At 40.8% G+C, this 16,167-nt stretch overlaps 2 protein-coding genes across 2 annotated transcripts; both read right to left on the bottom strand.

The window, feature by feature from the left end:
• Position 1: 1 nt before the first annotated feature.
• LOC307036618 (multidrug and toxin extrusion protein 1-like) lies at positions 2 to 4,477 on the bottom strand. Its single transcript, XM_079677094.1, has 17 exons — positions 4,180 to 4,477; positions 3,701 to 3,802; positions 3,467 to 3,535; positions 3,231 to 3,379; positions 2,867 to 2,909; positions 2,702 to 2,746; positions 2,488 to 2,585; positions 2,306 to 2,403; positions 2,077 to 2,190; positions 1,920 to 1,987; positions 1,652 to 1,760; positions 1,493 to 1,568; positions 1,309 to 1,378; positions 1,005 to 1,137; positions 822 to 916; positions 622 to 714; positions 2 to 455 (listed from the first exon to the last, which is right to left on the bottom strand). Exons 1-17 carry the CDS (start codon positions 4,297 to 4,299, stop codon positions 150 to 152), a joined length of 1,788 nt encoding a protein of 595 aa, XP_079533220.1. The 5' UTR covers positions 4,300 to 4,477; the 3' UTR covers positions 2 to 149.
• Positions 4,478 to 8,645: 4,168 nt separating this feature from the next.
• Positions 8,646 to 13,177, bottom strand: LOC307038312 (multidrug and toxin extrusion protein 1-like). Its single transcript, XM_079679699.1, has 17 exons — positions 12,827 to 13,177; positions 12,610 to 12,711; positions 12,320 to 12,388; positions 12,084 to 12,232; positions 11,580 to 11,622; positions 11,418 to 11,462; positions 11,209 to 11,306; positions 11,025 to 11,122; positions 10,818 to 10,931; positions 10,654 to 10,721; positions 10,398 to 10,506; positions 10,239 to 10,314; positions 10,077 to 10,146; positions 9,865 to 9,997; positions 9,644 to 9,738; positions 9,445 to 9,519; positions 8,646 to 9,261 (listed from the first exon to the last, which is right to left on the bottom strand). The coding sequence occupies exons 1-17, from the start codon at positions 13,124 to 13,126 to the stop codon at positions 9,001 to 9,003; spliced, it is 1,905 nt and encodes a 634-aa protein (XP_079535825.1). The 5' UTR covers positions 13,127 to 13,177; the 3' UTR covers positions 8,646 to 9,000.
• Positions 13,178 to 16,167: the final 2,990 nt, after the last annotated feature.

Here is a 16,167-nt window from a genome sequence, read left to right as displayed (position 1 = left end):
CAACCTTTTATTTGTGCAGATGTAACATAAATATGTAATTATCCATTAATAATTTAATTGCGTAAAGGAAAATATTATTTCATCCATTGCCAAGAATTCATAATATTTTATGACATCGAGTGGGAACAATGATTTAGTGATTAATGATCTTATGGATATCCTTCTATTGGGACCAGTGCAGTGGAGAACGTTTCCTCAGGGGTATATGTCGTATTGGTCCAGTCCAAAGTAAAGTTGGCCTCTGAATGCAGCATCTCTGGCAAGGGGACCAGGAAGTGCACGCTTGCTCCCACAGCCAGAAGTGAAACTGCCACAAACATAACGGGGCCTCGTCTGAGGATCAGCTGTGTAGTGGAGAGACGTCCACCCTTCAGCTGCTGGACCACATGTCCCCTCTCTGTCTCTGTGTTCCCGTCATGGCAACCGGAGCTCACAGACACGTAGCCGTCCACTGACTTTGGAGAAAGACATTGCCCGTTATTTTACTTGGTTGAGTCATATAGATGGCGAGCAGTTTCAAACTAGCCAAAGATAGCAAATATGTCAATTGATAACAAGAGGAAGCAGGCTTTGAAAACAAATAGATTAATTGTTGGGTTTGGCCACATTCCCATTACTCACTCTCTGGTAATCAGTGTTGTCCCCTGCAGTGTCTGACAGGGCATCTGTGCTTAATAAAGTCATGGGAGTGTTTTTCTGTGCTCGCTCCACAGCCTGCAAACAAATACAAACAACAACTTTACATTTCTCAAAATCTTACAATAGGGTTTAAATGCAAAATGTGTAAGTAAGTCCAAATCATGAGACGCTGCTGAACGTGCCTCCTCTGTAATTGTCTTCCAGTTGAGCTTGAAGATGACAATGGTGTAGAAGGTGGATAATAAAACAACACAAATGAGTAGTGCCAGCCAAAAACCTGCAAAGAAAAAATGTGTCTGTTATGGGAAGAGAAAGTTTCAAATGAATGTTTTTTTAGTAAGTAAAAGGTCACTTCATCTAATTACCAATTATTCCCATTTTTGCAACAAAGGTCAAAGTAATGCCGATTGGAAGTGCTATGCCGTAGTATCCAAGGAAGTTGGCCACAGCAGGAATATTCTGTTTGCCTGTTCCCAAGAAGATGCCTGTGCACACACACTAGGATGTAAATAAAAATATCTCAAATTATTAAACAGTCTCTCCATCGGCCGAGATATTGTATTTTCGGGATGGCTAAAATAAATTATATTTCCCTGGTTATGTTCGCACAATGCTTAATTAATCTGGTAATATACTATATCCTTAACTAACAACAAATGGTCGACTCACCACAATACCATCAAAGAACTGAAGGAAACAGTAAACATTCAGCAAGTGCGAAACCAGACCTATGATCTTCCTGAAAAAAGGTTTTATAATTAACATCTATTTTTCTTGTTCAATATTTGTATGTAGCAACAGCAGTATAAAAATCGAAGGTTTACAGTTATTGAATAGCGAGTGCAGTTCTCACTCATCAGAGGTAAAGATGTAGCCAATCACTGTTTTAGTAGAGCCGAGCACAACCCCTTCCACAACTGCGATGCTTGCTGGAAAAGAGGGGCAGTGAAATCTGTCAAATGTAAAATGTTGAAGTAATTAAATACAGATTAACAACTTTTTTATAACTGACCTGCAAGAGTGAATGAGATCTTGCTGGTGAGGATGGCCCTGGCAGTGTCTCCCGCACCGAGGGCATTTCCCACTCGGGCGCATGCTGCAGCTTGAATACCTAGAGGGAACTATGGATTTATTTAAAAAAAAAAGAAAAAGTGTTAAAAAGAGGCGGCTCTTTAGAGTCTTTGGAAGTACGCTGACTCAAATTGAACATTCTTTGAGATCAAATATGTTTACAGAAAGTTTAAAAGTAAGAATATAATGCTCTGAGTTGTAGTTAGTACCATGTAGGTGATGAAAGCCACCATTATCACAGCATGTTGGGCTGCCAGCTGGTCTTCACCCAGCATTCCTGATTATCAGAGACAAGAATTACGATTTCAGAATTTAATCTAGTTTCATCAAATCAAATGTCTTACTAATATATATTAGTTGTGTTACCTGCAAAGAATCCACCAAACTCATAAAGCCACCACTCAAAGCACTTCATCATTGTACTGGGAATGGCCAGTTTCATGTAGGAGCCCCAGTGCTGCAGCGATTCTACAGACCAGCCTGCAGGGGGAGAGAGGCTTAGTTGTGAACAGTGAAAAAACTTGGAAGATCAACAAATTGTTCCATGAGATCGTAAGGTCACCACAACTATCTTCCAAATATAACTGTCCCTCACCTCCCCATGTTTTTACATGGAGCTTCTTCCAGCGAATGTAAGCAAACAGAAATCCAAAGATGTAAATCTGAGACAGAGCATTGGCTGCTGCAGATCCGCTGTAAGACATGCACACAGACACAGTGTTATCAGTGTGTTATAGTTGACATCAGATTCAAACTGAAATATGTGAGGACACTTACCCTACACCGAGATCCAGCCAGTATATTAAGATGTAGTTTGTCACCAAGTTTGCTATGTTTGCCATAGCAGCAGCGTACATTTGTGGCAGTATTATACCCTGAGTACACAAACAGCAGATGATGCAATGAGGAACACTTATTGAATCATATTGAAAAATATTTACTACGCTTTTATAAACTGAAACATCATACATGGTTTAGAACAGAAATGCACCTGGTTCTGCAGGTAAGACACTTGAAGAAGTTGTAGAAACATTGCCTACAGAGAAACATGATGTCATTAAGTTGTTTCTTATTTAATTTACAGCTTATGGAGCTGAAAAATAATGGAAACGTGTGTAATATTCAGTTGAAAGGTTTGAGAAAAGGTAAGACTTACTGGTACTGCAGGAAGGAAGCTTGTAATATACACTTGGGCTATTCTGAAATCAAGATATTTTGATTAAAAAACAAACAGGCACTTATCAATCAATGACACTGACCAATATCATTCAATCTAATTGATATCATGCCACCATTAGGATGATAGTGTTATCCTGTTTCCTTGTGGCCAAAGATAAATAATACAGCTTTAAAGACACATTTTAAAACCTTTAAATATTTTTTGCAATTAAACTGTGATATATACTTTATACAATTGGTCATTTGTTTAACATTGGGAAAACTGATTCCAGTGAATGGGGGTTTAAACCTTCCCCCACCAATAGCAATAGTATCACTTCATATTTGGTGCTGTTAGTTACCTGGTCACCTCAGGGCTCTGGCCCATGCATAATAGGATGGCCTGGGCATTAATGAGCAGACCCCAGCAGGGCAGACAGAACAACAGCAGGATGATGATGCCCCGCTGCAGGATCACTCCCACCCGACGCAGGTTCTTACCACCAAATGTCTGCAAACAGAACAGACCATGTTAAACATTTTAGAAAAGGGTGTAATAAACAGTTGGCGTCATGAGGAAAATAATCATTGGGCAAACCTGAGACACCAAAGTATCACACGCCAGCCCCAGACCAGTTCCTGTTGCTGCAGTGGTGACATTAATGGTCTGAAATGAATATGAAACATACGTGATTGAATGAGTCTTTTGTACACTCAAAGACTCTGATGCAAGCAATATTAATATGAATCATACAAGTAAAAATACTACATATTGATTGAATCATCATTTTCTTATTCTCTTGATAACAAATCAAGCAGGATTAGCACTTACAGCACAAGCTAATCCATAGCCAGCCATCACTTCATTTCCCAGACGCCCAGAGAACATTGTAACCACAAATGGCAACAGGTAGTTGAGGATTCGAGAGCACAGCTAGAAAGACAAACATTGACAATGGTTCACTTGATGCAGTTACAGTACTAGCTCACAGATGATACTTTGTACATTTCAGTAAATACAAGTTGCAATTAATTAGCATGGCTCTCAGGCAGCACTTGGCAAATGACAAAAAAACTGACAAATCTTTGGCATCTTGCAGCCACCTCGCAGCCTCTGTGTAAAACCTGCCAACAATGTTTCAGGCCAATAGATTTCTGCTCCTCAGTCTCAGAGCTGTTTGCCTGACATTTTAAACTATTCTTTGGCAAAGTAAAAATGCTCATCAATCTTTTCATCCACACTTTAGCAATAACAGCCTCAATCCACACAATCCCTTAGCGACAGAAAAAGGTATGAAAACAGTGCCTTACCAGAGGCCCTGTCATCCTCAGGATGTGGTACAGTTCCTCTCTGTGGGCCGCAGGAACCCTGCGGTGCACCCACCTGCAGATTAAATTCCTGTCACTGGACCCCTCCATGTCTGCTGGCATTATTGCAGGTCCTTCTCCTGGATTATCTGTTTTTTCTGTCCGTCTTGTCTTGTCTTCGTGGCCCTCCAGGATGTTGGAGAGGACAGAAATATTTGCTGCTGTCACAGCTGCTCTGGAATCAAGCCAACACCAGCTGAAACAACGCTGATTGTGAAAAACCAGAACAAAGCTTGCAGTCGCAACAAAGACAAAGACTTGAAAGCAAGGATGTTTTGATCTTGGTTAAACAAATCAAAAACAATGCACTGCCTACAACATGGTTTCGGTCAATGATTCAGTGCTCAGGTTTACCATTACTCCAAAGATAAAACATGTACAAAATGGCAGACTAGACGGTTGGCATTGATTGTGATGATGTGATAATTCATTCTTTTCACGTGTTTTGTAAATTTCTAAAAGTGAATTGAAATGAAATTTATAACATAAATGAAGTATGGGATTAGAGATAATAGTTTCATTTAATAAATGCTGTGACCAAACTTTATGCTCAAGAAAAGTGTTTGACGGGGATTGTAAAAAAAGACATTTAGGAGACATTTCTTTCAGACTGTTTTGATTAATTTGTTTGGTATTGGACAAAGTGGAGACTGCATTTGAACATAAACTAAAGTATAATAAGGAAGGTCCACCCAGCCCTTTATGTATATGGTTTTCCTTGACGTGGCGCTTACATGAATACTTTTAAAAATAATTACATTTTTGGAACATGAGGAGCTATATTAAACTTTACGTGGTCAACTTTTAAAACCCCACACTTTCATTTTAATCTGTCTTTTTAATTTACTTTCTTTTAATTTTTGGCAACAAAATAGCACAAGTGGTTATGAATGATAATGGATGACATTACCTTAGCCTATATGACCCTGTGACCTCGGACACAAACATAAACAATCCAGGAAGAGTGTTAGAGTTCAATGATTTATTGTCAATGCGTATGAATGACTCAGGCTGATGGGATTAGTGTATTGATTAAAGTAGAAGATAGCAAAGCTCACAGAGAAACAAGTCAGGCAAAGTTCAAAACCATGAAGGCAGTCCCACAGTTCCAGGTTACAAGATAACAGATCAAAAGCTTATGGCAAGAAGCAACAGTCACATTGCAACTGTGACCAAATAGCAAACAGGTGTAAATGGAAAAAGATTATTATGAATTGATTTATTAAAGACGTGAGAACCGGTAAGAAGGTGGGCAGCGAAGGTAAGGAAGTTGGAGGGTAATGATCTATTCAGGAGGGAGTGGCTGGATGTGGGAGGGAGGTGACTTGGATAGGATAAAAAAACTGCAGGGAAAGAATGACAATGAACGGTGGAATGTGGTTCAAGAGGGGAAAAGGAAGGACGTGATAGTTTTTATACATCATTCAATAGTAAAACGTTTTGGAAAAATATTTTTGATAGAGATCTCAACAGTGACTTATATTTAGGGATGTACAGAGTTACAATAGTACAAGGAAAATGTATCATCATTTTACAACACAGGGTTGTGGTTCCCAATCAATTTGAAGGAAATACAACCCCAGTGCAAAGTGAATCCAAGATGGAATACTATAAGTGCATCTTCATACTTTGCCCTGTTGTTCTTATAATATTGTTTTATGCAAGAAATTAAAATGTGGAAAACGTATGGTTGTCATGTTGAGAATCATTGCCCCACTAACTCCCACCCTCCTGTCGACTCATACTATTCTTCACAAATCCAGATCAATATGATTTCCTATTGAATCATAATGGTTAACAAGAGAAGACTACAAACATGGCCTCTGGGACATCTGCAACATGGCAGGATGGCATTTTTGTATTAAACTCCTAAAGATCCTTACATGTGCCAGTCTCTGCTTTGGGATCCAGTAATTATTAGATTGTCACAACCGTTTGCTAAGCCATGTTTCGTGGCTGTGCTAATGGTGTGCTATCACAGTTTCACGGCATTTTGTGATGTAGTCACGAAATTCATCTATTGATTTGTGTATACCAACACAATTTTGCAATTTTTTTCGTGTCACAGAACGATTTTAAAACAATGTATTTCTATTGGTAGTATGTTTCCTGCCTGCACCAAATAATAAGAAATTTGAAGGAAAAAAAGATGACAAAAAATACAGATTTCAGTATTCTGAGGCTCTTTGCCCCATTTATTTTCCTCGAGGAAGGAAAAAAAACTCAGACATTATACAGTTTAAAATAAAAGGGATAGGGTTAGGCTTAGGGTAAAATATTGAGTAAGACATTTTTTTTATGAACCACACAGCTTCTGGTATTCCAAGACCCGATCGGACAAAAAGACGTTGTGCAGGCACGAAACATACTACCAATATAAATACATTGCTTTTAAAATCGTTCTGTGTGACACGAAAAAAATGCGAAAATCGTGTTGGTGAACACGAATCAATAGATTAAATTAATTTCGTGACCATAACACGAAATGCCGTGAGACTGGGTTGGTGCTATGCAGGGCCGTCCCATGGGTCCTCACATTGCGCAAGGGGCCTCGGCTTATATTATCATGTCCATGGAAGAGGGATTCCTTTGTTAGCTGGTGTTTCAGTTGTTTTGAGATCCTGGTTGGAAAAAGTAACAGTTCTGTTATCAAATGATGTTGTCTTTGCTGTGCTGTTTTGATTATGTTGAAGGTAACCAGTTGCTCTAGTCTTTGTTGTCCTGAAATTCCAGCTAGCTCTGAGCCAATTTGAATTTGGGGATTTTGTTGCTCTTAAAATTAGCCTAACATACTTTGTGTAGCCACTTATGCTAAACCAACCTACTTTAGGCTAGCGCTTGCATTTATCTGCTCTGAAAACAGGCCAGTCTTGAGATTCAATGAGGCTCTTATTCTTATCATTGGTAAATATGTGGTAACCTGTAAGATATAATGCATTTATTACACTGCAGATAACCATTAACTTTGGTCGTATGTGTGAGACAGGACTTCTGTAGTATGGGAAAAGCAGGAACCGACCCTCAGTCCTCAGGTCACCCATTTGTTAGATTCCCTGCTGTGGAGGGTGATGCGATTTCCTGCTTGTATGGGGAGAACCTGCTTCTGGAATATGGTTATAGCAAGGAGCTGTTTTATTTGTTTTTTGTTGTATTTAAAAGTCTGTATGTAGCTCAAATAGGGCTCTCATATATAGGGGTGCCATGAGTGCATGCTTTAAAAGGTATGTAACACAAATACTGTGTTTGTGGATTTTGCAACATAACCTAAGAATCACCAGGGAAATATTATCCAAAGCTGCCACAACAATATTACCCAAAGCTCTGATAAGTCATAATTGAATCTAAATTGCAAACAAGTATTTTCACCCACCATCAGTACACTATAAGCATTTAGTATTAAGATGGGAACACTTACAGTATTGTAGCCACCCTGTATATAACCTGTATAGGGTGCTCTGTGTGTCGGTCTACCATCTCCCATCTCTCAGCCAATCACAGAAGTGCTCAGTAATGCTGGTCAGTGTGCAGGTCTGTGGTTGGGGGAGCAGAGGGGGAGGGCTGGCCAGCGTGTGACGTTGACCCCACTCTTGGAGTTGGAAGTAGTGCTGCTGATGAAGTTATGACCTGTTCTGCATGTATTGGACGTTATCTGCCCTGTTCCCACTGAGTTATTAAACCAAAGAACTACACTCCTGTCTCTGACTCCTGTGGAACATTACAGTATGTTACTTCGACTTATTTAACTCCAAGGGTGTTACGCCCAGACCTAGGGGAACCTAGGCGCAGCATAAAATGCACTCTCCCCACTTTTCCCACTCCCAAGAACACGGACACCAAAACAGAGAAAGCGTTTGGTAAATTTATTTACCCAAAATTATTACACACCGGAGTAGCAAAACCACAAAACAAAGAAAGCTTTTAACACAAAATCTTACCTATCAAAGACAGGTTTAGTAGCTTTTCTACATAGTCTCACAACACGAGAGAAAGGACCGGCATACGGTCTACGGTATAAATAAGCAATCAGTGTAACAGGACAGACATCGCAGCGCAGATGTGTGTTGGGAGTAGGAGAAGTCTAGTCGGAGAGAGGCCGAAGAACTACACGGCTGCAGTTAAATATCCTCTCTTCTTCAGGTGGACCAATCAGCAGGTTGAAGGTAGCTAATCAGCTTAACGGGCACCACCTGTTGCTCACACACACACACACACACACACACACACACACACACACACACACACACACACACACACACACACACACACACACACACACACACACACACACACACACACACACACACACACACTCATAGACACAGGAGGGAAAAATGTCCACACACATGACCTAACGACCCAGGGTCATAACAAAGGGTAAATACTGAAACTTAATTATTCAACAACATCTATTAACATTTCAACAAGCACCACTTTTATTTTTGCCATAACAAGAGAGATCCATTTAAACCTTGTTCACTTGAGTTAAATAGCTGGATAACAGTTTGACAATTGCAGGTGAAAGGAAGAAGGACTGTAAAAAATGTTTACTGCTATTTTCAAATCATTATTGAATCTCTTGAATCAAAATATTAGTTCAACCTTTCTGCACTTTTCATAAAATCTGCCACTATTTTAGTCAGTTTTCTTACAGATAACGAGTTTTAAATTCAATGCTTTATGACATTATGCACAAACAATGATTGTATGATCTAGGATCTTATGGATATCCTTCTATTGGGAACCAGTGCAGTGGAGAACATTTCATCAGGGGATATATGTCGTATTGGTCCAGTCCAAAGTAAAGTTGGCCTCTGAATGCAGCATCTCTGGCAAGGGGACCAGGAAGTGCACGCTTGCTCCCACAGCCAGAAGTGAAACTGCCGCAAACATAACGGGGCCTCGTCTGAGGATCAGCTGTGTAGTGGAGAGACGTCCACCCTTCAGCTGCTGGACCACATGTCCTCTCTCTGTCTCTGTGTTTCCGTCATGGCAACCGGAGCTCACAGACACATAGCCGTCCACTGACTTTGGAGAAAGACATTGCCCGTTATTTTTTATTTAATTGAGTTGCATAGAGAACAAGCACACTGAGATTCAAAGAGAGATTATCAGATATTTGGTTTCTTGGATTTCACTGTCCTATAGGAAATAGTTAATAACAAAACATTTAGGTTGGTAGTTAAAGAATAAAACGTAGGTTTAACTTACGTTTCCATTACTCGTTCCGTTGTCCGACAGGTCCGATAATGTCATGTGTGCCTTTTTTTGAGCTCGTTTCACAGCCTGAAGAAAAGAAGATATGAAGAACATAACTGCCAATTTGTCTTGGCAGCTGATGCTGTAGAACTAAAACAACTTTTGCATGTCTTGACAGCTAATTATTATTTATCATTGGTCAATTGCATACCTCCTCTGTCATCCGCTTCCAGTTGAACTTAAAGATGACAATAATGAAGAATGTGGATTGTATGACAACACAAATGAGCAGTCCTAACCAAAAACCTGGAGAGAAAAATAAGAATTAGTGCACAAAAAGCTTCATTTATAATAACCTGCTATTAATACCCATTTTATTATTTGTCATGATGATTGTGTTAATAACAAACCACAATAACTTCTTATGATTACCTAAAATTCCTAATTTCGCAACAAACATTAGAGTAACGCTCAGTGAAAGTCCTATAAGGTAGTATCCGATGAAGTTGGCCACAGCTGGTATCATCTGTCTTCCCGTACCCAAGAAGACGCCTGTGCACACACACTAGGATGCGGAAAAACAACATTTCATGTTTCACATATATGACTAATTTTGGCATCATACTACTATTGTGTAGACTTACCACAAGACCATCAAATAATTGAAGGAAACAGTAAGCATTCATCAAATGTGAAACAAGACCTATGATCTTCCTGAAACGATAATTGAGATTGTATCTTTCATGCAGCAGATTTACTCTATCAACTATAATGTACAGTTATTGAATAGTGAGTGCTGTTCTCACTCATCAGAGGTAAAGATGTAGCCAATCACTGTTTTAGAAGAGCCGAGCACAACCCCTTCCACAACTGCGATGCTTGCTGGAAAAGAGGGGCAGTGAAATCTGTCAAATGTAAAATGTTGAAGTAATTAAATACAGATTAACAACTTTTTTATAACTGACCTGCAAGAGTGAATGAGATCTTGCTGGTGAGGATGGCCCTGGCAGTGTCTCCCGCACCGAGGGCATTTCCCACTCGGGCGCATGCTGCAGCTTGAATACTTAGAGGGAACTATGGATTCATTTAGGAATCAGAAAGTATGAACACAAAACAGTGGGCGATTGAGAGTGCTCAAAAGATTAAAAAAACGTTAGTTTATGAGTACCTTTACAGTAAGAATATAATGCTTTATACATCTTAATGAGTTGTAGTTAGTACCATGTAGGTGATGAAAGCCACCATAATCACAACATGTTGGGCTGCCAGCTCGTCTTCACCCAGCATTCCTGATCAAAAGAAACAAAGACAAAGGCTTTGATGAAATATCACTGTTTACTTCTCAAATAATAGGTTCAAAGTAGTTATTAATATATTTGCATTACCTGCAAAGAATCCACCAAACTCATAAACCCACCACTCGAAACATGTCATCATTGTACTGGGAACAGCCAGTTTCATGTAGGAGCCCCACTCGTGCAGCGATTCTACAGACCAGCCTGCAGGGGGAGAGAGACACTTATATATGAAGAGGGAAAAAGATAGAGTGTACAGAGTGATACATGAGGAAATCATGAAAATGAAAACCGCACCTCCCCATGTTTTTACATGGAGCTTCTTCCAGCGAATGTAAGCAAACAGAAATCCACAGATATAAATCTGAGACAGAGCATTGGCTGCTGCAGATCCGCTGTAAGACATGCACACAGACAAGGTGATATCAGTGTGTTTGATTGTTGAAATCAGATTCAAACTGAAATATGTGAGGACACTTACCTTACACCCAGATCCAGCCAGTAAATGAAGATGTAGTTTGTCACCAGGTTTGCTATGTTTGCCAAAGCAGCAGTGTACATTTGTGGCAATATTATACCCTGAGTACACAAACAGCAGATGATGAGGAGCACTTATACCTTTCCCTTCCGTAATTACATTAAATAAGACAACATGTTTTCATTTTTAAAAATCAAATAACATTGGCGCACCTGGTTCTGCAAATAAGACACCTGAAGCTGATGGAGAAACATTGCCTATAAGAAAACAAAATATATTTGTAAGCTCTTTTGACAGATTTGAAGGATAACAGTATCCCTACATCATTGAATATTTATGTAGTTTGCTCATAAAGGTGAAATATTACAACTCACTGGTACGGCAGGAAGAAAGGCTGTAATATACAGCTGGGCTATTCTGAAATCAAAAAGTGTAGAGACAGTGAAGAGACAAAGACTCTAAATGCTTCAGAAATCACAAAGTGGTGTTAATATGTTGAGATTATCCTGCTTAACATAACGTGTAAGTATCCTAAATGTGTGTTGGCCACGAAGTTTGTTGTTCCATATGCGGAAAAAAATGCTTTTTGTCGAAGGATACCTTGCCATGCTAACTTTCGGGTCTGGCCTTCAAAAATACGTGATCGCTGCACCACTCGACAGAAGCACCAGTTACATAGTGATGCTATGGAATAAAACAAAGGAATCCAATGGAGGCTAGGAGGCGGGGGATTGCAGAAAACAAACTCCCTCTGGCCTGAACTTTGGGATCTTGGCCGCTTCCGACCATTTACATGCAAGAAGCGCATATATAACACACTACAGAAAAGGGTCTTGTGTTGGAAGTGAGTTTTCAATGTGTTTGGTGTTGTTAGTTACCTGGTCACCTCAGGGCTCTGGCCCATGCACAATAGGATGGCCTGAGCATTAATGAGCAGACCCCAGCAGGGCAGACAGAACAACAGCAGGATGATGATGCCCCGCTGCAGGATCACTCCCACCCGACGCAGGTTCTTACCACCAAATGTCTGCAAACAGAACAGATCATGTTAAACATTTTGGAAAAGGGTGTAATAAACAGTTCACGTCTGGAGGCAAATATTCATTGGGCAAACCTGAGACACCAAAGTATCACACGCCAGCCCTAGACCAGTTCCTGTTGCTGCAGTTGTGACATTAATGGTCTGAAATGAACATGAAACATACTGGAATGAGTCTTAAACTTGAGGATTCTTATGCAACCAATATTATTATTATACAAGTAACTATAAAACATATTGATTAAATCATCAGGTTTGGAGAGGATTGTAAGATCTATATTTTGTTTATAGTTCTAAAATGTCAAATTTCTACCTTGAAATTAGACATTTCATTAAGACTGTGGAGCATATAATTGACCACTTACAGCACAAGCTAATCCATAGCCAGCCATCACTTCATTTCCGAGACGCCCAGAGAACATTGTAACCACAAATGGCAACAGATAGTTGAGGATTCGAGAGAGCAGCTAGAAAGACAAACATCGACAATGGTTCATTTGATGCAGTTACTAGCTCACATTGTTTGAAAGCCATGCTAGCTATTTCCTTATGTTTCAAACCAAAACTTAAATGAATCCTTACCAGAGGCCCTATCATCCTCAGGATGTGGTACAGTTCCTCTCTGTGGGCCAGAGGAATCCTGTAGAGCACCCACCTGCAGCAGAACAGCTTGTCACTGGACCCCTCCATGTCTGCACGGCTAGACATTAATGCACGTTTTTCCACCACAGCTTTGGTCTTTTCTGTTGAAGACTTGTCTCGATGCTCTCCAGGGACAGAATTCATCAATGTTGTACAAACTTTTTCAAAACCTTTAAATAGTAACTCATTAGGTTGCTTGCGGTTGGTTTCACGAATGCTGTTGGTTAGACATGGTAACATATAAGGCAAAAATAAAATAATTACAATACTTATACAGAGTTCCTTTTATGACCCACAAGGCACAACTCCACAAGGTGGATTCCAGGGATGCACATAAATGACATACACAATTATGTCTCAAATTAAAATGCAGTTAGAATGTCCTTTCGTGTTTCATTCCTTTCTCTGACTGAATGATTACATGGCCACAGATGCACTTGTGGGAAGCATATTAAATAACCATAATCTGCCTTTGTTCTACCTCGGTGTTGTCAAATATGATATGGGAACAGACGGAAGGTGTGAGAGCCTGAATATTCAAGAGCCTCCCTTGCATATAAATGACTGGCACAGGTTTAATTTGAAGAAGTAAAAATCCGGCCAATCCGTCTCCATCAATTCAGGTTGACATGTTCATTTAAGTGGGGATATAAAACATTAACACGTCATATGGTTATGCATCCTACTGGAGCGCAGTAAAGGTTAACCATTCAGAGCTCTGGCTCAATCTGAAATGAGATGCAGCCCACTGCTGATATCAGGCACAACAAAACATTCAACTAGCCTTCTATGGAGTGATTGCATGTATCAGTGGAGGTAGAATTCCTATTTTCTAGAAAACATGTTTGCACTTGACTGTTGTGCCTCAAATAAGTGTGTGGAAATAAGATGACAGTAGACTTTTGTTGATTATTATATTATTATAATTCAGGCTTTCTAGAAGTGCTCTCTTGACTGTGGGCAAAATACAATGATGCTCTAAACTAAAGTGTAGGGGATTCTGCTTTTGGTGATTCAGCTTTCGTGCTGGTTTGATGAATCTCTGTGGTGCATCCCGGATTTCCATACACAACTTTAGGATGAAACCTTCAATCCTTGGTATACAGTGTTACAAGAAGACTCAGACCAACTGTTTAGGTCACACTGGAAAGTCGTTACACCCCTCTTTCATGAGACTGTCTAATCAACTTTGTGAGAGCAGAAATGGATGATTTAGATTTTAAATGTATGATCACACTTTTCCAAAACATTTAGTTTTTGGCATAATGATGGTGCAAAAACAATAATGATTTGTGAAACGATGCAAAAGGTGAATGACTTCTTGCTGTTAATGCACCTCTGCTAACAGGGAAGCCAAACGTGACGTTTCTGTTCCCTGCGCGTTGTCTGTGAGGCGGCCCCTCAGTGTGACAACCCACAGCCTCCTGGGCTTTACGTTGGCTGAATCAATCAGCCTGTTGCAATGACAGATACCATGTGCTGCAGCGCCAGTGATTTGTATCTGTCACTTGCTATTTTTCGTAACACTGCTCTTGCCTTTGTTTTTTCTAAGTCCATCGGATGGCACCTCATATCTCTGCTTCCCTCTCTTAGCCTCACCTTCTCACTCTCACTATTTTTTCTCAGAGTTGTTTTCCTGTATACTTTTGAATCTTTTGATGTTCATTTATATCTTGATATGATATATTGTTTATCGATGCTCTGTGGGATTTGTATTTCAATTTGAATGAGTCGACCCAGTAAAAACTACAACAACAATACCATATAATCTAAATATTTTTCACATATGCTTAGGTAAGTCCAGTTTTAATTTTGGCTTTAGACCCAAATGTGTCTAAAGGATGAAGTTTAGGATACAATGAAACAAAATGTGTTCATTGGTTGAAAGAAGTGAGGAAATTAGTTTTGTTTACATTGTGGTGACTCTAGTTAACCATAATTCACTTTTGGGTCACAGTTCCTACACGGACCTGGTTTAGCGTAACACCGGAGATATAGGTTGCCAAGCTAGAGCTAGCAACGCACTCTAACTTGACTCTACTCACTGAGTACATGTCTGATACTACTATTGCTTGATGGAAAATAAAGAGTGGAAATCCCTTCTAAATACTCCGTCTCCTTCTTACCGGCACTACACTGGTGACCCTGAGTTTTTCGAGATAGTTTTCGAAAAAATGTTGAACATGGCTGAACGAGATGTTTTCGTTAAGCTGCCGGAGTTTTGGGAGCATGCCACGGAGGCATGGTTTGCACACTGAGATATTACCACGTGGTGGCTTCGCTGGGGGTTTCTACTTCAGCCAGCTTACTGGGTTTCATCGCAGCACCCCCACGCCTCGGCAAATACGAGGCTATCAAGGCTCTTCTCCTGAAGACATTTGGTTTATCGACGAGAGAAAGAGCCCACCAAATTATGGACATTCAGGGCCTCGGAGATGGCAAGCCATCTCAGTTAATGGAGAAGATGCTAAGCCTGCTAGGAGGGGAAGATACCGAGATTTTGTTCATTGAGATGTTTCTTCAACACTTACCTCCCCGGGTCCAGACAGCGTTGGCCGACATATCCATCACGGAGCCCCGCGCGCTGGCCGGAGAAGCGCACCGTTTCTTCCTGGCTACACGACAGTCTGGTGCGGAGGCGTTGGCTGTGGCGCACAGCGGCCCTTCGGCGGGCAAGAAAGCATGGCGGAGGCCGGACACAGCGACGCCGAGTCGGCGAGGGGATACTGGTGAGTGCTTCTACCATGCACGTTTCGGGACGATGGCAAAGAGGTGCATCGCTCCATGCAGCTACAAGCCTCCGGGAAACGGAGGAGCCGACGCTCAGTAGTGGCTCTTAGCGTCGGCGGCACGGGCAGGCTCCTTTTCGTCAAAGACAGTGTTTCAGGGAGCATGTTTCTGTGCGACACGGGTGCGCAGCGGAGTGTGGTTCCCGCGTCGAGAGAAGACATCTCTCGAGGCGGGCACGGCCCACGGCTAACAACGGCTAACGGCGGGCCCATTAGCACGTACGGATTACGGCTTATGTGTTTGTGCATCGGTGGACAGCGTTTCAGCTGGGAGTTTGTAACAGCGGACATTTATTTTCCTCTTCTTGGGGCGGACTTTTTGTGTGCTCATGGGCTGTTGGTGGACATTAAAAATAAACGTTTAGTGGATGCCTTAACGTTTTCTTCTCTCGTGTGCACACTCGGCAGCGCAGCGTACGACGGGCTGTGGGGCTCGCTGTCGGGGGAGGACATTTTTCTCAGACTTTTGTCCAGGTTTCCTGATCTGTCGCT

This window comes from Notothenia rossii (assembly GCF_949606895.1).
Source record: "Notothenia rossii genome assembly, chromosome: 4".
Taxonomy (NCBI): Eukaryota; Metazoa; Chordata; class Actinopteri; order Perciformes; family Nototheniidae; genus Notothenia; species Notothenia rossii.
The sequence above is the reverse complement of the archived record's forward strand: the minus strand, read 5'-3'. Positions and strand labels throughout refer to the sequence as shown.